This window comes from Rosa chinensis, chromosome 4, assembly GCF_002994745.2.
Source record: "Rosa chinensis cultivar Old Blush chromosome 4, RchiOBHm-V2, whole genome shotgun sequence".
In the NCBI taxonomy this organism is placed as follows: Eukaryota; Viridiplantae; Streptophyta; class Magnoliopsida; order Rosales; family Rosaceae; genus Rosa; species Rosa chinensis.
In genome coordinates this window covers 38777148-38799695 of record NC_037091.1, presented here as the reverse complement: position 1 = coordinate 38799695, position 22548 = coordinate 38777148, and the positions used below count along the sequence as shown (strand labels likewise).

At 39.7% G+C, this 22548-nt stretch overlaps 3 protein-coding genes across 4 annotated transcripts; 2 read left to right on the top strand and 1 right to left on the bottom strand.

Moving 5' to 3' along the window:
• Positions 1-2513: 2513 nt before the first annotated feature.
• On the top strand, positions 2514-6391 carry LOC112195902 (stress response protein NST1). Its single transcript, XM_024336134.2, has 2 exons — positions 2514-2944; positions 6043-6391. Exons 1-2 carry the CDS (start codon positions 2558-2560, stop codon positions 6211-6213), a joined length of 558 nt encoding a protein of 185 aa, XP_024191902.1. The 5' UTR covers positions 2514-2557; the 3' UTR covers positions 6214-6391.
• A 2773-nt stretch (positions 6392-9164) lies between these two features.
• On the top strand, positions 9165-11420 carry LOC112199256. The gene is made up of 3 exons (XM_024340297.1): positions 9165-9784; positions 9884-10351; positions 10706-11420. Exons 1-3 carry the CDS (start codon positions 9165-9167, stop codon positions 11418-11420), a joined length of 1803 nt encoding a protein of 600 aa, XP_024196065.1.
• Positions 11421-13398: 1978 nt separating this feature from the next.
• LOC112198431 (probable methionine--tRNA ligase) lies at positions 13399-20518 on the bottom strand. 2 transcript variants are annotated; one of them, XM_024339556.2, is made up of 17 exons: positions 20265-20518; positions 19018-19296; positions 18761-18914; positions 18477-18632; positions 17970-18200; positions 17730-17873; positions 17147-17237; positions 16930-17036; positions 16704-16818; positions 15945-16063; positions 15793-15858; positions 15560-15688; positions 15297-15440; positions 15051-15171; positions 14759-14973; positions 14551-14652; positions 13399-13812 (listed from the first exon to the last, which is right to left on the bottom strand). In XM_024339556.2, the coding sequence occupies exons 2-17, from the start codon at positions 19287-19289 to the stop codon at positions 13582-13584; spliced, it is 2397 nt and encodes a 798-aa protein (XP_024195324.1). In that variant the 5' UTR covers positions 19290-19296; positions 20265-20518; the 3' UTR covers positions 13399-13581. The 2 variants fall into 2 exon arrangements, with proteins under 2 accessions (XP_024195324.1, XP_024195325.1); XM_024339557.2 differs by having other exon boundaries at positions 19018-19291; positions 20265-20500.
• Positions 20519-22548: the final 2030 nt, after the last annotated feature.

Here is a 22548-nt window from a genome sequence, read left to right as displayed (position 1 = left end):
GTGTGGCGTATAAGCTGTGGTGAGTTGCCTCTTGATTCCTTGCTCTTTACAAAAGTTGTTGAACTCATGAGATGTAAATTCTCCTCCCCTATCTGTCCTTAAGCACTTGATAAACATTTCTGCTTCCTTCTCAATCATCTTCTTGAAGTTTTTGAAGCTGTTTAGTGCCTCAGACTTTTCACACAAGAGATACACCCATGCCTTACGACTAAAATCATCAATAAAGCATAAGATATACCTCTTGCCACTGTTGGATGTGGGAGAAATGGGCCCGCATATATCTGTATGGATCAACTCGAGAACTTAACTTGCCCTCCAGGTGCTTTGTTTTGGTATGGCGTTCCTATGTTGCTTTCCATTTAGGCAATTCGTGCAGGTAGTCTTTGAATCTTCAAACTGGGGTAGTCCATGAACCATCTTCTTGGATTGCAAAGTTCTTAACCCTTTATAACTCAGATGTCCGTACCTCTGGTGCCATAAGTGAGTTAAGTCTGAGTTGCTTGTGTGAAGACATTCTTCGGGCTGAGCATTTGAGGCTTGAGTTTCAGCTACCAGGATAAACATGCGATTCAAACTCATTTTGCTTTGAGCAATCAGTCCTCGGTGTGGATGATAAATGTTACAGATGCCATTTTGAATCAAAATTGATAGGCCTCTCTCTTGAAGTTGCCCTATGCTCAAGAGGTTGTTCCTAAGGTCTGGAACAAAATATACTTCTCCAACAATATACGTAGCACCATTTAAAACAAGTTTCACACTTCCCTTTCCAGTAACATGCATTCTAGAGTTATTTCCAAGTTTTACTGAATGTTTAAAGTTTACATCCAAACTTGAAAACATACCTTTATCTCCACACATGTGATTAGAGCATCCGGAATCTAAGAACCAAGCATCCTGTGTTTTTGCATTATGCATCTCCACGTATGCCATCAAGAGCAGGTCATCTTCTTCTTCTAGTTGGGCGTAATTTGCCTCCTTGTTCCATTTTGGGCACTTGTATTGAAAGTGACCAAGTTTGTGGCATTTGAAACATTCCACTGTTTCCTTATTGAAAGTCTACCTTCCTCGCCCTCGACCTCTTCCTCTAAGAGCTGCTCTTCCTCTGCCTCTCATGTTTACTCTATCTTCCACTTTTAAGACTTGATCGTAGTCTTCTCTGTTCAACCTTTGGAACTTCTGTTCGTGAACCACTAACGAGCTTTGCAGTTCATCAATGGAGATGGATTCAATGTCTCTTGATTCCTCGATGGACACCACCACATAAGTGAGCTTCTCAGTTAGGGTTCGTAAAATCTTCTCCACTATCTTCGAATCGGGCATGTCTTCACTGTTGCTCCTCATTTTGTTGGAGACAGTCATCACCCTAGTAAAATACTCCGTGATGGTTTCACCATTCTTCATCTCAAGCACTTCAAATTCTCTTCTTAGTGACTGACGAAGGGACTTCTTCACTTTTTCATTCCCTCCGAATTTCCTCTTCATGGAGTCCCAAACAATCTTGGCGGTGCATCGATCCAGGATCTGTTCGAACGTTGTTCTATCAATGGCTTGATAGAGATAGTGTTTAACCTGATGATCCTTGGTTCTGGCATCTTCTAGCTATGCTCGCTGTTCCTCAGTCAGCGGGACTCCAGCTCTTGGCTCCTCGAAGCCATTCTCCACCAAACTCCATAAGCCCTTTGCTCTGAGCGAATTCTCCATCAGCTCACTCCAGTGATCATAATGACCGTCGAAGTGAGGGATCCTAATCAAGCTCTTCTCCTCGCTCATCTCTCTCTCAAAGATGCTGCTTATCACACTTTTTCTCAGGCCTAGTGGGGGCTCTGATACCAGTTTGTAGAGACTGGAAACGTAGTTGCAAAGAAACCAAACTCAAATTGGATTGAAAATGCTTGATTTATTCAATTAGTTCAGGCTTCATATATAGCCTCAAACACTAACAACTTAAGCTAAAAACACGATCACGTTTTGGCTACATATAGCCACGTGCAAAACAGAACAAATACGAATTCAAACTAAAACTGAATCCTAGAAACTAGGACATTATTCAACTGAATGACAAAACCTTAAGAACAAGTCAAAACCCTTCAGTCAGACGCATCGGTGTGTACTGTTCAAAGACTCTAACACTAAATGTAATTTTAGTGGTCAAAGACTCTTAACACTAAGCTGAATAATTTTAGTAGCGTAGCTTTGTGTCATGGGAGTTTGCTTATAGAAAGCTACATATATTCGTCCTTGTAATCTTACTAACATTTTATTGAAGTTAGTTGGCATCCAAATTTTTCTTTTAGAAAAAGAGTTACTAGAAATTGCGCATTTGAAACTTCTATTAACATTTTATTGGAGAAAAATGTCAATTGATAATTCGCGTCGGAAAAGAGAAAAAGAAAAAGAATAAGAAAGTGTTGTAAAAGGGGTTATTAGAAAATGCTCCGCCCATTGGGCCTTGACGCTTTTGCATCCAGCTAAAACCCGACCCACATTTCCCCTTTCTCGTCTCTTAAACCCTCAGAGTCTCGGACCAGTCCCAACTGAAAAAACGACACACAAAACAATGGCGTCCTCCCGGTCTTCACTCTACCGCACCCTCCGCTCCCTCTCCACCACCACCAGACCCTCCCACCACAACAGCCACCACCACACCCACCGCTACACCGAGCCGAGCTCCTTCATCGGAAGCTGGGACGCGCCGAGCAACCCCAAGGAGGCGCAGGCCAAGCTCGCGCATCTCCGGCGAGACTACGCGAAGCAGGTCAAGGAGATCCGCAAGGAGTACATCAAGGAGGTCGAGCTGATGAGGCTCGAGAAGCTCCGAAAGGACGAGGCCCGTAAAGAAGCCCTCAGGCTCCAGAACGAGGAGCGCAAGAGGCTCAAGGCCGAGGCCGCTAAGGTCCGGGCTCAACAGCGCCAGGTCGCCGAGGAAGAGTTCCGCCAAACCCTAGTATGTGAAATTGCGCCATTTTATTTCTATCTTTTCTAGTTCTGTGGTTTTGATTAGTAATGGAAATGGAGGTTTTGACATAATATGCAGACAATGATTAGGGCAGTAGTCCCCAAATGCACTATTCTAATGTGCTCATATCTATGTGCTTTTGTTTTTCGAGAAAGATGAGTGGGGAAATGGAAGGGATATGATGGATTAGTTTGCTAATGAGAGATTGAGTCTGTGTTTGTGTTTGTGTAGTGCAATAGTTTGTGTCCTTTGCTAATAACAAATTTTTGAAGATGGAGATCCTTGTTGTGATGTTGCAATCACAATACTATGTTATTATTGTTTTTTCTTATACTGAATTTTTCTTCGAATACTTGTCGTCATAAGCATTGTTGTGATCTTCGAATTTTGTAGTCTTCAGGAGGAATGTGAAAGGTTATTGGTAGATAACGCCAGCATTAGGTATGACGGCTTTCCAATTGGTTCTTCGTCCTGAAAATTGTGTTGGCATTGGTGTGGAACCGAAAATATGAATTTTTTTTGTTTCAAGGGCTTTTTCATTTTTTTGTTTTATTTTTTTTTCTGGTTCTTTCGCTAGAAACGGGAGGACACAGAAGAATCTGAGTAGGCAAAGCTTTAATTTTTGTTTGTCACTGAAAAAATGTGGTAGAGGAAATCTTTTGTTGAATATGGACATGGTGTTGATGTAGAACTTAGTTTTGGTTTTGGCTTCGCTTCAAAGTTAAGCCTTCTATTTGGGTTTGATTCTTTGTTTTGTGGTTGTGGAATGTGAAGGAAAGGATAAGTCTGAATTCTCAGGATCTTTTTTTTCTTTTCTTTTTGGTGGTTGCTGATAAGAAATTGGGAAGATCAAGGAGAAGAATTAAGAAGATAAATTTTTTGTCTTATTTTGATTTTGTAGAAAATAGGGTGATGCAGATTTAGAACACGTGAACCTCAAGGAGTATATTTTTTCGCATAATAATCCAAAAATTATGACTTGGCCCAGCCTATATCTGTTCGCTATTGACGTGGATATGTGAGCAAATAAAAGGTTAAGAGAATTTGATACTAAATAAACCCACTTTTGTTATTGTTTTACCCAGTTCTTTTAATGGTATTCCATGTAATTGATCGATGAAGTGAATGCAATAGTGCAACCTGAGCACAAAATCAATTAGGTAAAACCAACTTTAGGTGCCAAACTTTATTGTTTTAGTCTGGTAAAACCTTAAGGCCATTTATAAGTCATTAAAAAATAGCTAAGCCGAGTCCTGCATATTGTTAGCGCTATAAGCCTGCTTTGGTTTTGGCCTTTCCTGCTTTGTCCCCCAAAAAACAATATTGCTCAGAAATGTAATACAGTATATACAATCTGTATTGTCTTTTAAGAACATAGGAGGTGGAACTGGAGAGGAACACTTGAAAAGGAATTTCAAATTGTTTTTTAGAACAACACTATAACTTGCTCTGAATTCACTTAACTTAAAGAGATTATCAGTTGGTAAATGACTTAATTTGGAGGACAGGGTTATGCTTTGTACAACTTATCATTTTTGCAATGAGTATAGACAATTGATGCTTACAGAATTAGACCATTTGAGCTTAGGAATGTCTTTTGAAATTTGAGTGCAACCCAGATATGCCAACCTATGTTCCTTAACTGAAAGGTTTGTTAGGACCTTCAGAATAATGTCCCTGCTGTGGAAATATTTGTTCCGTACAAATAATTTTTTTTAATCCGATCCAAAATATATATTTACATGCATGAATATGAAGACCAAAAAACAATATGTATGGAATGTTAAAGTACCACCCAAGTTACAAGTTCTTTGTTGAATTATTGCTTATGCTCGGTCAATACCCATTGATTTGTAGGAGAAGACCTAATGTTTGTTTTTTGCAATGATGTATTATGATTTATGTGTAAAAGTTCTTTATTTTTCGTGCAACTCATTTTTAAAGCACCTCTTGGATAATCTTTCATTTTTTTTTCATTCCTTCAATCTATGTAATCTTAAGCTGAATGCTAATGTCATGATTCAAAGAGGTGATCTTCCTTTTTTCTCCCTCCACACTGGTGTGCTATGTGCAAGAGACACGGTACAGTGCCTCATTCTTATAGTCTTGTTTGTTCAGGGAGGCGAGTTTATCTTGGGATTATCCTCCCTCTTGTAATGTATTACTTGTGAGAGGTATAACTTTTTTGCTGGAAGGAAGCAAAGTGTATTGGGGTTATGTGCTCTGTTAGGTTTTGTGGATGAAGGGAATAGAAAGGTCTTTGATGATGCATGTGTGAGGAGGTGGAGCACTTATCATTCCTCTTTTGGCTTCTTTATGGGAATCTACTTTTCTGGAATTTAGGGAATATTCTTTGTCTACAATTGTGTTCTGGTTAGGTTTTAGTTTTGTGTGTAGGGAAGGTTTTAGTTTTGTGTGTAGAGATTTGGTAACATTCTGTTTGTGTTTGCTGTTTTTAGCTGAAGCAAAGTAGCTATTCCAAGGTTTTTGTGTACAGTGGAGTCCTTGTTCAATATTTGCAATTTGTCCATTTTTTATTTATTTTTTATATTTCCTATTGAAAAAAAAAAATGGCCTTCATTGCTTTGTTGCCTTAAGTTAGGGAAGACGAATATTTTGCATTTCACTATCAAGTGAGAAGCACAAATGCTATTGGTGCCTGTTGGACAAAAGAAGGCATAATTTTATGAAATTGTAGTCTGCTGGCTTGTTTCGGGGTATAGGTGGAAACAAAAAAAAGGACTTTTGAGTCTAAAATCTGGAGGAGCCATTGAGGTAATTGTGTGATAATGTCGGATTTTTGACTCAAATGGTCCTCAATTTCATCTGAATTTCTGGAGGTAATGTCTTTCTCTATTTCAGCGGATCGGAAGGCTGTTATTTAAAGTTTCAGTTCTGGGTGACTGTTTTTGCTGTTTCTTGTTAGAGAACAACTTGTCCACGCTGATTGTATCTTCTATTGTGTTTCAAATAGATTTCCCTCTTTCAAATAAATCAAGAGTTTTTACTTTGTTTTTTTTGGTATTATTTCCATTGTTTTACCACTTGCATGTCTAATGCGTTTTGATATTTTGATCAATGCACAGTTAAAAGAAAGAGCAGAAAAGCTTGAGAATTGGAAGATGAAGGAAATGCTTAGGGAAGAGAAGAAAAAACAGAAGAATGAACTGCTACGACGTCAAAGTTCCCTATGGATTGATGAACCAGAACTGGAAAAGAAGATGCTTGAAGCCATTGTTGATACCAGACCCCTTTGAGTATCCCATTTTCAATTTGGCTGGTTCTTACCAAGTCCAAATGTTTTCAATTTTTTTTCCGTCATCCACTAATATCCAACCATATACATTTTCCTTATATAATTGTATACTGCCTAATGTCTGTTCAAGTTTTGGAATAATTCAATAATTGTTCGAAAGGATTATGGCCATGCCGTCATGATTACCATGTCTATGGATTGTTTTTTTTGGACATAAGAAAAGTCTCAAGGCAATCCGACCCAAAAGTGTCGAAAGTAAACTAGGGGAAGAAAATTATCCCAAACTAGTTCATCTCTTATCGAGTGCCGAAAATTAATCAAGCATTCAACAAAGTTCGCTTCTCTTGGGACTCGCCGGAAGATGACTGAGGAGAACTAGGTGAAAATTTGCATATCATGAATAATAGTCTTGAATAACCAAGGAACACCACTGGAGCCATTAATATAACTGATGATCAGTTGAAAGTAACCTTCAACTAAAATACTATAGATAACTTTCATTTTGGCTTTGAGCATTGCGAAGACCAATTGCTTGTAGAGCTGCTGCTGTGTTTAATTGCTGCACTTTGTTTTTTTTCCCCGTTCTGAGTGTAGCTTCCCTTGGCTCTGATCGTTGTTGGGAGATTATCTTTACTGTTATTCCATCTTCTTGGCTGCTCTTTGTCAAGTCCAGGTTCCAACCAAAAAAAAGGCTGCTGCTTCTGCTTCTGGCACACCAGCAAGTTGGCTTGTCCGTCGTAACTGTTATTGCGCAAAACCTATAGGGTTCTGCAGTACGGTGGCGCCGACACCCTCAACGCTTAGCACTGCTCTCTTGTTTGATTTGTGGATGGTGTGATCTCAGTTGTGGCCTGTTGTGAGTTTTGGTCATATGGAAAGGATACTTAGGTTGTCCGTGCAGTCATCTGTCATAAACTATTAAAATATCAGTTTTTATATATGTATCGAAACTTTAAATAAAAAAAAAAAAATCAGAAATATCGAGAATATTTTGAAAAATATGTATTTTCTTAGAGAGTCAATTTAAGTTATGAATGTCAAGCGTGATTCTATACTGACCTAGCCTCTCTGCTAGGGTTACTTTCTAGGGTTCTAGAAAGCAAGTTCGATCTACCATGGATATGGAAATTTTGAGTTGGAATTGCAGAGGCATCTGCAGTGCTACTACAACTAGGGCTTTGAAGGATTTGATCTCCCAAAATAGGCCTCAAGTGGTATTCCTTTGTGAAACAAAAATCAGTCGCGACTTGGAGTTTAAGTCGTTGAGTTCTGCACTAGGATTTGCGAATTCGGAAGCGGTCTTGAGTGATGGCCAATCTGGCGGGCTTGGGATGTTTTGGAACGATAATGTTCGTGTCCAACGAGGAACAAAGTCTGCACATCACATCGATTTGGTTGTGTTGGGGAATTTAGACGAACCAAACTAGAGGTTAACAGGTTTTTATGGCTACTCCAGAACGGTGGATAGAGATATGTCGTGGCAATTGTTACGCGATCTTGCTGATCTTGACTCACTTCCCTGGGTGGTGATTGGGGACTTCAACGAAATCTTGAACAATGGAGAAAAAATTGATGGGCCGCTTTGCCCAGAGCGTCAGATGAGCGGATTTCGAGAGGCACTAGGGTATGCAGACCTGCTGGACCTAGGGTTTCATGGCACCAAGTCTACGTGGTGGAATGCTGATACGAAACTCAGGTTAGATAGAGCAGTTTGCTCACCTTCTTGGTGCGATATTTTTGGTTATGCAAAACTAGTGCATCTTCCCCCAAGTGATTCGGATCATGTGCCCATATTACTGCATGCAAGCACCATTCCTATACCTCAGCGTACTTAAATCCATAGATTCAAGTTTGAAGCCTTCTGGCTTCAACACAAAGACTGTGATCCGATTGTGAAGCAGGCTTGGCAGAGCGATGTTACGGGGGTTCCTTTGTTTAGAGTTGCCACAAAGATCAAACATACAAGAATTGCGCTTGATAAATGGCAGAAGGCAGAGTTTAGAGAGAGACAGCAGAGCATGCTGGGTATTCGGGCTAGACTAGAAGATCTAATGGAGACCAGGGCGTGCAATGAGGTACAGGAAGAGAAGAAGTTGCTGATGGAGCGCCTTCTTTCCCAGGAGGAATCTTTCTGGAAACAGAGAGCCAAAGTTACATGACTCAGAGAAGGTGATAGGAATACTGGTTATTTCCACAGGAAAGCCTCAAATCGAAAACGTAAAAACCTCATCAAAGGTTTGTATGATGAGAATGGTGAGTGGAAGGAAGATGACGCAGGTTTGGAAACAATTATGACAGATTATTTCCAAAAGATGTTTACTGCATCGGAACTTGATGTGGAGGCTATGACAACTACTCTTTTGGCCATTACTCCCTGTGTGACTCCGTCAATGAATGCCAAACTCTGCAGGCCGTATTCTGGTGAGGAGATTAAGTGTGCTCTTTTTCAGATGTACCCTACGAAATCGCCTGGTCCTGACGGTATACCCCCGTTATTTTTTCGACATTATTGGGATACTGTTGGTGAGGATGTTATTGCTGTTGTTCAAAGCTTTCTTCATACGGGTTAGATTCTAAAGCAAATAAACTTTACGCATATTTGTTTGATTCCCAAAGTTTCCAATCCTGAGCATATGTCGGATCTTAGGCCTATAGCTTTATGTAATGTTATCTATAAGCTGTGTTCTAAGGCCATTGCTAACAGGCTGAGAATCTTACTCCCGGAGTTGATATCACCATTTCAAAATGCCTTTGTATCAGGGCGTTTAATTACAGACAACATCTTGGTGGCCAATGAGGTGGCACATTTTGTTCATAATAAAAGAGATGGTTTAGAGGGCTTTATGGCCTCGAAATTGGATCTTAGTAAAGCTTATGATAGAATGGAATGGGAGTTCCTGATAAGGGGTGATGAGTAGATTTGGCTTTGCTCAAAGGTGGATTGATTTGGTCATGCAGTGTGTTACAACAGTCAGATATTCCTTCTTGGTCCGGGGAAAACCAAGAGGGTGGGTAGTCCCTACTCGGGGACTTAGGCAAGGAGATCCCTTATCCCCTTACCTATTTTTACTTGGGGCTGAAGGTTTCTCCGCTCTTCTTCAAAAGAAACAGAGTGATGGTCTTCTATCGGGTATTGTGGTTTGTCAGGATGCACGCTCAGTTAATCACCTTCTTTTTGCTGATGATAGTATGTTATATGCTAATGCGGCGTTGGAGGACTGTTATCAAATACAGGAAGTGATTGAAACTTATGGACGAGCTTCAGGTCAGCTGGTGAACTTCAACAAGAGCTCAGTAGTTTTCAGTAAGAATGTTACGGACTATATGCAAGGGGAGGTGGCTGGTCTTCTGGGAGTTGAAGTGGTGGACTTTCATGAAAAATATTTAGGTCTACCAACCTATGTAGGAAGGAAGAAGTCTGCTACTTTCCAGTATATTAAGGAGAATTTGGCCAAGAAATTGAAAAATTGGCAGGGTAAGTTCTTGAGTGGTGCTGGCAAGGATATTCTTATCAGAGTCGTGGCGCAATCTTTACCAACCTATGCCATGAGTGTTTTTCAACTCACCAAAGGGTTCTGTGAAGACATGGAACAATTGTGTGCACGGTTTTGGTAGGGCAGTAGTGATGATAAGCGAAAGATTCATTGGAGGTCTTGGGATTTCTTGTGTAGCTCTAAGGAAGAGGGTGGTCTGGGTTTTCGAAGCTTGGAAGATTTTAATTCTGCTATGCTAGCAAAACAGGCATGGAGGATCATTAATCATCCCAATTCCCTAATTGCACGGATTTATGCGGCAAGGTATTTCCCTTCGGGTTCGTTTTGGACTGCGGGGATGCATGCGTCGTCTCCTTCTTACTCTTGGAGAAGCATCTTGTCTACAAGGGAATTAATTGCTGAAGGTTTCTGTTGGCAAATTGGTAATGGTGAGAGGGTGAAAGCTTGGTGTGATCCTTGGATACCGGGACTTCCATCTTTTAAACCGGAATTGCCAGCTAACAGTGGGGACATTACACTCAAGGTTAGTGATCTTTTTCTTACAGAGCATTCTTGGGATGAAAGGAAAATTCGAAATTTATTTTCCGCCAATACGGCAGAGGCTATCTTATGTATTCCTCTAAGCTCTAGAAGAGCTGAGGACAGGTGTGCTTGGAGGTTAGAAGGAGATGGAAAATTCTCTGTAAAATCAGCCTATAGATTGGCTTTCTTACAGTCCTCATCACATAGCCCTAGTACGGTGGCAGTCACAACCAAGTTTTGGAAGCAGATTTGGAAGTGTAATATTCCCACCTCGGCAAAAATGCATATTTGGAGGATTTGTAATGATATTCTTCCATCTTTGGAGCGTTTGGCTTCGAAACAGGTTCTATTGGAGGCTCAAGATTGTGTTCTTTGCATGTGCTGGTGAATTGGAGACAACACTACATCTGAATCTGAACTACTCCACCTGTCACATAGATATGTGTGTCATGTCTGTTTTGATGCACAAACTGATAGTGCTACGGTGGTTGAATGGCTCAATCATTGTGCTGGGAAGCTTTCGAAACATTCCTTTGAGGAGCTACTTGTTCTACTCTGGAATATCTGGAAGGAAAGGAACAAGAGGGTCTGGGAGCAAAAGAGTACCGAAGCAAATGATGTGGTGATTCGTATGAGTACTAGCCTTGCTGAGTACCGCCGTCACAATGTCCATACTAGGAAAACTGGGGTTAATGTAGCTCGATGGAGGTGTCCTTCCATAGGGGTTTTGAAAGTCAATATTGATGGCTCGTTTCATGCCGGCACGAAGCTGGGCGGTTTGGGATTCATTATCCGAGATAATCAGGGGGTGGTGATTGCAGGTGGTGTACGGCCTCGTTATCATCTATTCTCGGCTGAACATGTAGAAGCATTAGCATGCTTGGAAGTAGTCAAGTTTGTCCTGGAGCATAATTTGAACCCGGTTATTATTGAGACAGATTCTCAGGTTGTTCAGCAACAAGTTTCTCTGTCAAGTGTGGTAAACTCTTCTGTTATAGGTAGAGTTTATGAGGATATTATAGAGCTGTTTTCCCATTCTCCAAATATGAAGATCATTCATACTAAGAGAGAGGCCAATCAGGTGGCGCATAGGTTGGTAGCTCATGCAACAACTCTTCCCCAAGCAAGCACTTTCTTTTCTCCTCCTAGCTTTCTTATGGCTGCACTTGCAGCTGATTCCATTATAATGTAACTCTTTCAGTTTTCAATAAAGGGATGACATCATTTTACTCAAAAAAAGTTATGAATGTCAATTTCATCTACATTCAAAAAGATACTCTAGGTGGTTGAAAAGTCGCTCACTGGTCTACGGAAGTACAATAATAAGACCAAGACATATGACTTGTATAATACGAATTGTAGTTATAAACATAATAGTTATAAATCTCTTTGGAGCTGCCGACTGTTTCCCCCATAAAGGGAATAATAAGAATGAATACGACCGGATGACTGATCATGTACTTCTCCGTATTGCTTATATCCATGAGCGTCATAGTCATATTAATTATTGCCTTCATGAGATTAATTTGAGGTCCTATTACACTCTGTCAAAACTTCAGGCAACTGAATAAATATCAGATGGTGTACTTTGATCATCAATTGCACCTCTAATCCTCCTCCCATAGACAATCTTCTCTTGAGCACCATGACCAGCTATTTTAGCTCCGTGATCTTCATCTTGGGTGGCATGATCAAAATTACCTTCGCAGGTGAATTAGTTCAATCCTCCAGCCATAGAAGATTGTCTATATTCATATCTTTCACCTCCACCCACATGTTCCGCTTCCACCATCTTCATCATCATCAGAACTACCTGGAGTTACTGTACCACCCCACACATCATCACTATCTGAATCATCTCATGGGTGTTTAACAACTTCTTCAAATGATTCATATGATTGCACCTTATTTTTTTGCACTCTTCGCAGATCACAACTCAATAATCTGTTCTCCTCGTTTGAAACCTTCATGCAATTGAGGCTAATCCCATATAATTGAGAAAGATTTATTTATTTTTTAATTAAAGAGGATCAAAGGGTTTCACTCCTGCTCTCATGGTGACTCGAACTCATGACTTCGTACATAAGTAGTGGATGCTCTAACCACTGAGCTAACATCACATCATCTCATATAATTGAGAAAGATGAAGCGAGTTAGTTTGTTTTTGAAATATGGTTCCATCAAGTATGTTTTCTTTTGCTGAAAAATTCTCCTCACCCAGATTCGTCTCGAGGGATTTTCTCACTCGGATTTCCCTCGAGGAAATACTCCTCACCCATATTTGCTTTGAGGAGATTTTTCGCCTTGGGAGATATCTCCTCACACAGATTTGCATTTAGGGAATTACTTCTCACCTAGATTCGCTTTGAGAAGATTTTATCACCTAGATTTGCTTTGAGGGGATTTCACTTCACCCAAATCTGCCTTCAGATGTTTCACTTTGAAGTATTTTTTCCAAACAGATTAATTTGCCTCTTTATTAAGCCATATTCTGAATAGAAACTATTGTTAAAATTTTACCCATCCACAGAACCTCCATATTCCATAATGTATGTTTCTTTGTTAATAAAACTCAATTTTTTCTCTATTTTTTATTTTCTTCATCAGATATACAGATATTTCTTTACTTTATTGCGATATATCCTAAATATTTTATATATCGAGGATTTTGGATAAATTACGGAGAAAATGTGGAAGATAAAATATTATCTCCTTATGATATATTAGTCCCTCTGAAAAAAGAAATATTGGAAGATATATCAGAAATATCTGCAATGTTTCAATCCTTAATTTCTCTCACCAATCTTCAAGCTCGCTCGAGGTTCTTCATGCTAAGAACGTTTCATATTTCACTTCTTACATTTGTCTCACAATTTTTGCTTTAAATAGATTTAAAGAAACAACAAAAAACATTCTAAAGCATACCCAAAACCAATTTCTGGTTACTGTATTAATCAGGGTTATGCATCCTTTTTAGCTTTGAAAAATTCCACGGAAGAATTTTCACCGAAGAGCTGACAATCGATGCAATCTAAAATAAATCAATGTCTTCAAGCTTGATAAATATAAACCTCAAATTTCTCTAAGAACGTAAAAAATAACCAAAACTTCCAAAACTTTCCTAGATTTATAATCTCCCCCATGGATCAGATATTAGGAACAGTACTTTCTGACTCAAAATTCATAGCTTTTTTTTTTTATTTTTTTTTTTTATGACAAATTCATAGCTTGTTTTCAAATTAGCATTTTACACCAAAAAGAGTTCTCTGTCTGAATAATATAGTTCTCTTAATCTAAACACAAAATCATGAAAAAGAAGTCTTCTTTTCCTTGCAACAGAATTAATGCCACTTCTACCTAATTGACCCACCTCGAATAGATTTAACAGTGCAAACACCTGCTGATGTAGTGAGGGGAATATCTTTGTAGCATGCGACTAGCTCAGGGTTACTGTGCAAATCTACCTGTAGGGTTTCCCAAACCTTCTTCTTGGGGTTCAACACATCATCAGGCTCACCTTGGAACCCCGGAAATGTAATTCTCTCCCCAACTTGAGCAGATTTTGGTGGATCAACCAACTCAACCTGAAAGATGCCCCAGTCAGGAATAAAACAGTGTGTATAAATCCATCCATGCATGGACGTCGAAGATTGTCTGAAACACCGCAAACAGATAAACTGTGTACTGACTGCTTTGGGAAGGATTTAGGAACAGAGAAGTGTTTGCAATAGTCGCTGTAAAGAATCGATTTCTGGCAGGCACGTGATTTTCAGTGCTAGCCATATTCTACAGAAGCCATAAGCCCATGGCCATACTATTGTGGCATAGTTATATTGCTGTGCGTAATAGGTTTTCTATAGTACATCGTACTGGATGGACGGACAGAAAGTCATTTGTCTTTCTCAAAAAAGTGGAGGCCCAAGAAAAGAACAAAGAAAAAGAAACTATCGCATATGGCTTTACACTAGAACTCGAAGACCCAGCACTTCACAAACTTAATCCAAGAAAGCACTTGGGGAGGACAGCAATAAAAAAAAAATTTAAAAATAAAATATAAAAAATATAAAAACCCATTCTTATGATAAAAACAAACTATGGTCAAAGTAATTTAGCATGTCAAAGTTTTGGAATATTATGCTTTTATAACTCTTGTTATTAGAAGTACTAGCTTTCTAGACTACAATTTCTACATTAAGTTGTAGCAAAATCAGTGAGAATTTTCTTCACTATCAGAGCCAAAATTTAGCAGGTTTGATTAGTTATGTGAAGCCATGGAAACAAATAATGCAGACACTACTTATAAGGTTTATGGGGCTGCTTACCGTGGTGTGGTCACTATTTGAAGCAGCAAGAACCATCGCTTGTGATTTAATACCCCGCATGGTCGCTGGCTTCAGGTTGCAAAGGACGCATACCTTCCGATTCTGTCCCAGACCAACGAACACATAAATTGGGAATGTAATCCGAGAAAACTCATGGAAATTAAATTACAATTTTAAATTTCAACATCCGTAAGATACAAACACAAACCTGCATTTCTTCAAGAGGTATAAACCTGACTAGTCCACTAACAACTGTTCTAGGCTGTCCTTCGCCGACATCAATCTCTTCCACATAAAGTGCATCAGCATCAGGATGCTTCTGAGCTTTTGTAATGAGGCCGACACGAATATCTAGTCTAGATATGGAAATCTCTGCTTCAGTTGCAGATTTTGTGGCTTGTTGTTTCTTCTTTCCACTCTTGTCTGTTACACCAATCGCTTATTAGAAAGTGATTTTCAGTTTCACTGTTATATCATCATACCAGGTAAGGAAATTCAACCTGAAACTTTTGATTTCTTGAGCTGCTCAGCCAACTTCACTGCTTCAGCTTCTTCCCTTTCCTTTCTATCCGCCTGACTTCCAGCAAACCTCTTCCTTAGAGAATCTACTTCATCATCATTCTGTGTGCAAGTGAAAACTTTCAATTGAAAATCCACTGGAGACATCTGAATCTATTTCATCATCATTCTTTCCTAAATCTATTCCCCAATCAATAAGTAAAAGACAGAGCACAACAGAGACATACCAATTCCTTGAACAACGGCTCTGGTTTCCCAATCTTGTGACCTCTAGGTACAATCTCCCATGGCCGTCTTGCCCTATCAGTATCGCCTTTATCATCACAAAGTGATATATGCGTCTCAGGAGACAAATTAAGCTGCTTAAATACCTTGAATGCAATTTTAAAAAGAAAAATATAAAAGATATTAGCATGGATGATTATAGTGTTACCATGTGATCACAAAAAACACTTCAGAGTAACACAAAATTTGCAAACAAAAATATTACCTCAACAGAAAAAGATGGCATGAAGGGTTCTAATAAGCAAGCAAGAAGATGCACTAGCCCCACTGCAGTTCTCATAACAATGGAGCAGCGAGGTTGATCTTCCTTGTAAAGCTTCCAGAACTGACTTTCCTGCATTCAATTCAAGTGTACAGACAGTGCGACTTAGCAGCTGACAATTGGAAATAGATGAGCAGGCAGAGAAACAAGTGAAATAGAGATTAAAACATGCTTACTTGCAGATATGCATTCCCTTCACTTGAAATGCTCATTGCTAGTTTGAGTCCTTGCTTTAGTTTTACCTACAATGCAATAGAAATGTGAACACAGGTAGGAAGGAGAAGCTTCCAGTCATGCACAACAACACTATCTTTCAAATTTCAATCACCTTCTCCATGGCCTCCACATATTGCTCCACACATTTACCCACTTTTTCAGCTATTTTCTCTGTCAAAGGATCAGAGATGGCATCTTGAGCATCTGGAATAATGGAGTCATATCCTTGACCTGTAGTTGGAACTTGTTAGTTTGAATGCAGCAGGTATACAATGCTCAACTGGAACCTAGCAAACATATATAAAAAGGTAAAGATACAATGAACAGAGAGCCCAAGTCATTAATTATTGTGCATGTATCTCTCTTATCCATTCTCCATAAAGGGACTTGTACACAATCTTGGTAAATGAATGCTGCATTGTCAAGATGTTTAGTTATTTGCACCTCAAGAATAGAATATCCCCACTGGAATGTAAGAAATATTCTCATCTTCATCATGAGGTCAAAGCTCTTGACTGGTGGGGGCAGCAAAAGCATTTGCCCATTAATTCCTTGCTTAGATATAAGGGAGGGAAGAGCCTTGGTTTTTAAAGTTGTCAAAGAGAGTCAGGCCTATTTTTTCTTCTGGTTTTAAGACCTGTTGGTCTAGCAGTTGACTGGCTTACAGTCATTTGCTTATGATCCAGGGAAGGGGAGGGTGAGAAGTTAAACTCTGGAAATAAGCTTATGCACAAGGGCTCTACCATTGGAGCTATTAGTGCCCACTAAATCATAAAAGTCAAAGAACAAGAAAACATAATAGAAAGCTGCATCACCAAGATAATAACCTTGAATCTTGTTCAAAGACATCAGCTGAATGGTCAATACTAACCTGAAGGTTTGGCAACAAAACTCAAAACTCGGTTAATGAAGTTGCCCAAATTATTCAGCAATTCACTGTTGAGCTTCGCTTGCAAATCCGCCCATGTAAATAATGTATCTGACACCTGTTTTACCAAATATATAAAAATAAATAAATAAACACACACCCACACACATAAAGGAGTGACAAAGATACAGAGAAAGAAGTTCACTCATAAAAAACATTAAAATATTACCTCGGGCCTATTGGTCAGCAAGTAATATCGCCATACTTCAACAGGAATGTTTGTATCTCTGGCATCGTTTCCAAATACTCCAATCCCTTTACTCTTGGAAAACTTTCCTATAAAAGCAATCCACATTTATAACACCTACTACAAACTGTACCAAGGAAACTTTGAGCTTCCATAAACAAGGTCCTCTGGGAATAGCAATACAATATAGTAAACATACCTGCTTCATAGTTCAAGTATTCAGTAACACTAATTGTCTTCATTAAGGTCCAATTTTCACCAGTTCCAAGAAGCGTGGAAGGAAACATCACCTAAGAGACAAATGCTAACACAGTTGAAATTAACTTTTCTTCAAAGAAAAAGAGAAGAACTTGTATACAGTCGAATTAGTGAACATAAATGAGAGAGCCAGGAGAAAAAGTGAGGGCATGCTGCCCCTGAAAGCCTTGGAAGTGGAGTGTAATGGAGGAAGCATACAGGCATACAGCTACTGGTCCAAGAAGCATATGAATTTGGAGAGATCTAATATCAAAATTTGTCTTTGCGTCATTTCCAACGGAGAGTAGACTAGGACTCTACTATTATTAGAGATTTGAAGAGGAAGACAGACATTTTTGAATATCATTTCCTCCACAAAAATTTTGAGTGTCAGACTATATAATATGGAGTTATTACTAGTCATTTCCACTAGTGTATAAATGACTCATGAATGATGGTAATCCCGGAAAGAATTGCCAAATGCGATACTTCCCACAGATCCAATTAAGCTAAGTATATTTATATTTAAATTATACGTAGCTTACCGTGTGGAATGGCACATTATCTTTGCCCATAAACTGATACAACTCCACATCCTCTGGATTCTTCCACCATTTCTCCCAATCTGGAGTGTAGCATTTAGTAATTGAAACATATCCAATAGGCGCATCAAACCACACATAGAAAACCTACCAATAGCAATGTTTGAACTAAGATGAGAAATTTGGAAATTCATTAAAAAGAATCAGTGGAAGTTGGCAAAACTTAAATTAACATGTATTAACCTTGTCCCTGAAGTTATCATGTGGAACTGGAACCCCCCACTTCAGATCCCTAGTGATACACCGTTGTTTAAGCCCCTCTCTGAGCCACGCATTTGTTGCTTGAATGGCATTCTGGCTCCAAGACCCCTCCACTGACATTTTATTAATATACTCTTCCAACCTATCCTTCAGCAAAGGCAGTTCCAGAAACAAATGGTTTGTATCACGAATCCGTGGAGTCGACTTACAGACCTGCTTACAATTGCCAAAAATGAGAAGCATAATGGTGTAACATTTCTGTAAATTCAATGCTACAGCTACCATGTGGAAAGAAGTTGCTCTCACAAATCCTTAATTATTTATTAATTATTTTAGAACAAGGACAAGGACATTTATATACAATCAGGCAGTTAACAAAGTCTTTCCTTCAAGCGAGATGCATGGTATGTAGATATTAGATAGTAATATACACACACATGGCAAGGAATATAAGTTTCAAAAAGTAAAGGATACACAAAAACTCTGTACCTTGCACTTCGGATCCTTTAATTCTGTGGGGTTTAAAAGCTTCCCACAGTTCTCACACTGATCTCCTCTTGCAGAAGTATAATCACAACCTTGAGTTGGGCACGTCCCCTCCACAAGCCTGTCGGCTAAAAACCGTGTGCAAGTATCACAATATAGCTGAACAACAGTAACTCAAGTTAACTCAACACATATTATAAACACATCTCAAATCACAATGCTCAGCATGCACAAAACCAACCAAAATCGCAACGAAATCGATACAATTACAATCCAGTGAATGTTACCTGCTGCATTGTGTTCTCAGAAAGCCAATTATTCTCCAGCAGCCTATTGAAAATCGCTTGGCACACCTCCGTCTGCTCCGGCATCGAAGTTCGCCCGAATTTGTCAAAACTTATATTGAACCACTCGTACACCTGCCTATGAATCGCATGATACCTGCAAAATCCACGAACCATTTCCATTGAGCTCCAGATAAATTAACTGCAGTAAATTATAAAAAATTCACACATAAAATTTCACCGCGAGAAATAAAACTTACTTATCGCAGATCTCCTTGGGGCTACACTTCTCCTCCAGGGCTTTGGTCTCGGTGGCGGTGCCGTACTCATCGGTGCCGCAGATATAGACAGTGTTGTATCCCCGGAGACGGCAGTAGCGAGCGAAGACATCGGCGCTGAGAACACAGCCGATGATGTTGCCGAGATGAGGGACGTTGTTGACATACGGCAATGCGCTGGTGATGAGGACGTTGCGTTGGCCGGGGATGGGGAGCTTGGGGCCCTCCTTGGAAGTAACGGCAAGGTCTCCCATGGCTTCACTGAGGAAAAGTGAGTAGAATTCAGAAGGGGTTGCAGAGACGGCGAGAGGTTAGGGGTAGGGGTTTGGGTGGTTTGAGGAGAAAGAAGAGAATGTCTTTAATAGCTTGTGTGTAAGAATAGTTCCAAAGGTGTGTCGAAGCTTTATGTATGAGCACTAAACGACCAGAGAAGTGAATCTTATTCCTTGGAGAATAAGCCAAGTAAATTCTAGGCTTCTAGCACAAAGATCCGTTTTTATATGCACAAGGAGAAAGTACTTATCCGTATTAATTAAGCCAATAAGGCTTAAGGTTAAATTTTTAAAATGCCTAAAATTGTCCTTCTTTAATTAAACACAAAAAATCTGAAATTTGATATATATGCAGAGTGTAAATTCATATTCTCGATGCCATGCATTTTCTGTCATATTCTAATACGATACAAGTTTAAAACATACTAAGGAAAGCTGATTTCCAATTGACTAATAATCATAATAGTCAAACACTGGAATTTAATGTTTCTTCCATCATCGGCTTTCTTTTTTTGATAGGATCTTCTGTCATCTATTACATATACCAGCCAACAAAAGAACAACATTTAACCCGGCCCCCATAACGAAATCTCAAGAAAACAAAGCAAAAGAAGCTTAAAAAGCAAAAACCCATGTCTAATAATACTGTTTCCTTCACTTCCCAATAAAGCCTCAACCGCTAACCCAGTATTATAATTATTTCAACTATATAGAGCAACTACGAAAAAAAAAAACAGAGTGCTCTGCTTTGGGTTTTGCATTTCGAACTCATCCATCTCCAATCTCAATCAAAATTCGAGCTCATCTCTATCAAAACACACCAAAGATTCAAACTTTCACACACAAACATAAGCAATAGCCAAGAAAACTAAAACCCACAACGCTTTTCTCCCAAGAAAACAAAGGGTTTTCAATCAAAAAGCCCTGAGCCGAAAACAGTGAGGAATGAAAACGTACCAAGTGCAAACTGTTGCTGTGTTGTAAGGAGAGGGGTGAGTTTGGAGGTGGGCTTTTGTCGTTGGTGACTCAAGTAGACCGGCCTGTGGAGACAAAATCCGACGCGGAATTGGAATCTCTGAAGGGTGGCGTTGGAGGAAGAGCCGCAGTTGAGGAGGGAGTGAAGGAGGCGGTTTAGCAGGCAGAAGGAAGAAAAGTGAGGGCAAGACAGTCGGTCTGGGAGGTAGAATCGTCTTTTCGCCTACGAATGGACAGTAACACCGAATGAACGATTAATTCATTTTTATCTAATTTAACCTTTATATATTAAAAAACTATGAAATATAATTAATTAATAAAGATAATATGGTAAATTGTAAAAAAAAAAAAAATTAAGCATAAAATGTGGTAATTGTACGGAAAGTTTTTCCACTATCTTTAACTTCTCTCCATACACATAGTGGATGGGCCCTTCTAGTATATGTATAATTTTTTCACCTTTTTTTTAAAAAAAAATTATGAGGATTTTATGATCAGATTTTATTCGTAATCTCTAAGACCAGAGACCCTTTACCGGATTTGAGTCCCCCGTCCTTTTGATAAAGGGTCCTTGATCAAAAACACCAAAATAAACCAAAACTATCTCACTTACCCTAGCAATAATTTTTTATTTCTACTAACCCAATTTAGAGGAAAATGACAATCTTAACAGCCTAACTAAACGACTATTATCATGCCCATCTGCTCTCTCTCTCTCTCTCTCTCTCTCTCTCCCCTCTGCAGAAGGCGCCGACCCGTGGAACTCCATCATTGCCAGCGCGGCCACCGGCGGCTTCCTCCATAAATGCGACCTCCAATCTGGTCTCTCTCTCTCTCTCAGCTAATTCGATGCGCCCCGAAATACCTAGACTCCGGCTTCGACTCCGACGCCGATCTGTGGCGGAGCAACGGACCTGGTGAGGACCCTTCATTTCCAAAAGTCCATCCACTCTCATCACCGCCATGGCCTCCGCAATCTAAACCTCTGAAACTCTCATCTCCGTTGGGATTCATCGCCTTATCTCAGATTATTTGACTGGCTGATCCTTCAAAGCTAGATGACAAACTTGCCTCCGAATTGTTCCATATTTACATGCTCTGCCTTGACTCCATTGACGCCATGCCTTCACAATTTTCCGGCAAGCCCTATAAGTTTCAGAAGGTGAGGAAGACAACGGAAGGGAGATGAAGGCGGAGATCGAGCCCACCTGACGCGACATCAATCTCTCCCTCCCCGGCGAAAGTTCAACAGCGAGCCCACCTGACGCGATTTTCCCGTGAGATCGAGCACTTCTTCACGGCTTCACATAAGGGAAAAGGGTGCCCAAATCAATTTCATCACCTACTCCGACGATGAGTACCTCTAAACAGCTCAATCAAGCCAGTCCTCCTTTTTTCTTTTCTTTTTTTCTCTTTTTCTCTTTTCTTCTTTTTCACCTTTTAATGAGAAATTTTGGTAATATAAAATGTAAATAATTGGAGTAACAAGTTGCAAAATGGTGCTATGTGAAGGGCAATACAGGTATATTGGGGGACAATAAACGCCTATTGAGGGGCAATAGACGTTTTAAATTGATATAATCTTCTCATTTTTTTCTTAAATCAAAGTTTTATTTGTCTAAATTTAGGGAGATTAGTTTCCATTTCGGCAATTGAAAGTTCTACTGGGGACAATAGACGTTTTGAATTGATGTAATCTCCTCTTTTTGTTCTTCAATCAAAGTTTTATTTGTCTAAATTTAGGGAGATTAGTTCCCATTCCGGCAACTGAAAGTTCTATTGGGGGCAATAGACGTCTATTGGGGGGCAATAGACATTTTGAATTGATGTAATCTCCTCTTTTTTTTCTTTAATCAAAGTTTTATTTGTCTAAATTTAGGGAGATTAGTTTCTATTTCGGGGACTGAAAGTTCTATTGCCTCCCAATAGAGGTCTATTGGGGGGCAATAGAGGTTTAATGCCCCTCTATTGGGGGGCAATAGACGTCTATTGGAGGGCAATGGGGGGCATTAGACGTCTATTGAGGCAATAAACCTTTCCGGCGACCTCTTTAGGGACCTCTGGCGAGGTTTTCAGAAAATTCTGGCTGGCAGCGACCGGATTTCAGCGGCCGATGACTGAATTCCGACTACCGGTGACTGGACTCCGGCGAAAGTTGGCCAGAATCTGGCGACCGGTGACCGGCTCCAGCGAAGTCTCCTATAGTTTCTCTATCTCTCTCTCTCTCTCTCTCCCTCTCTCTCTCTCTCTAAGTAACAAAGGGATG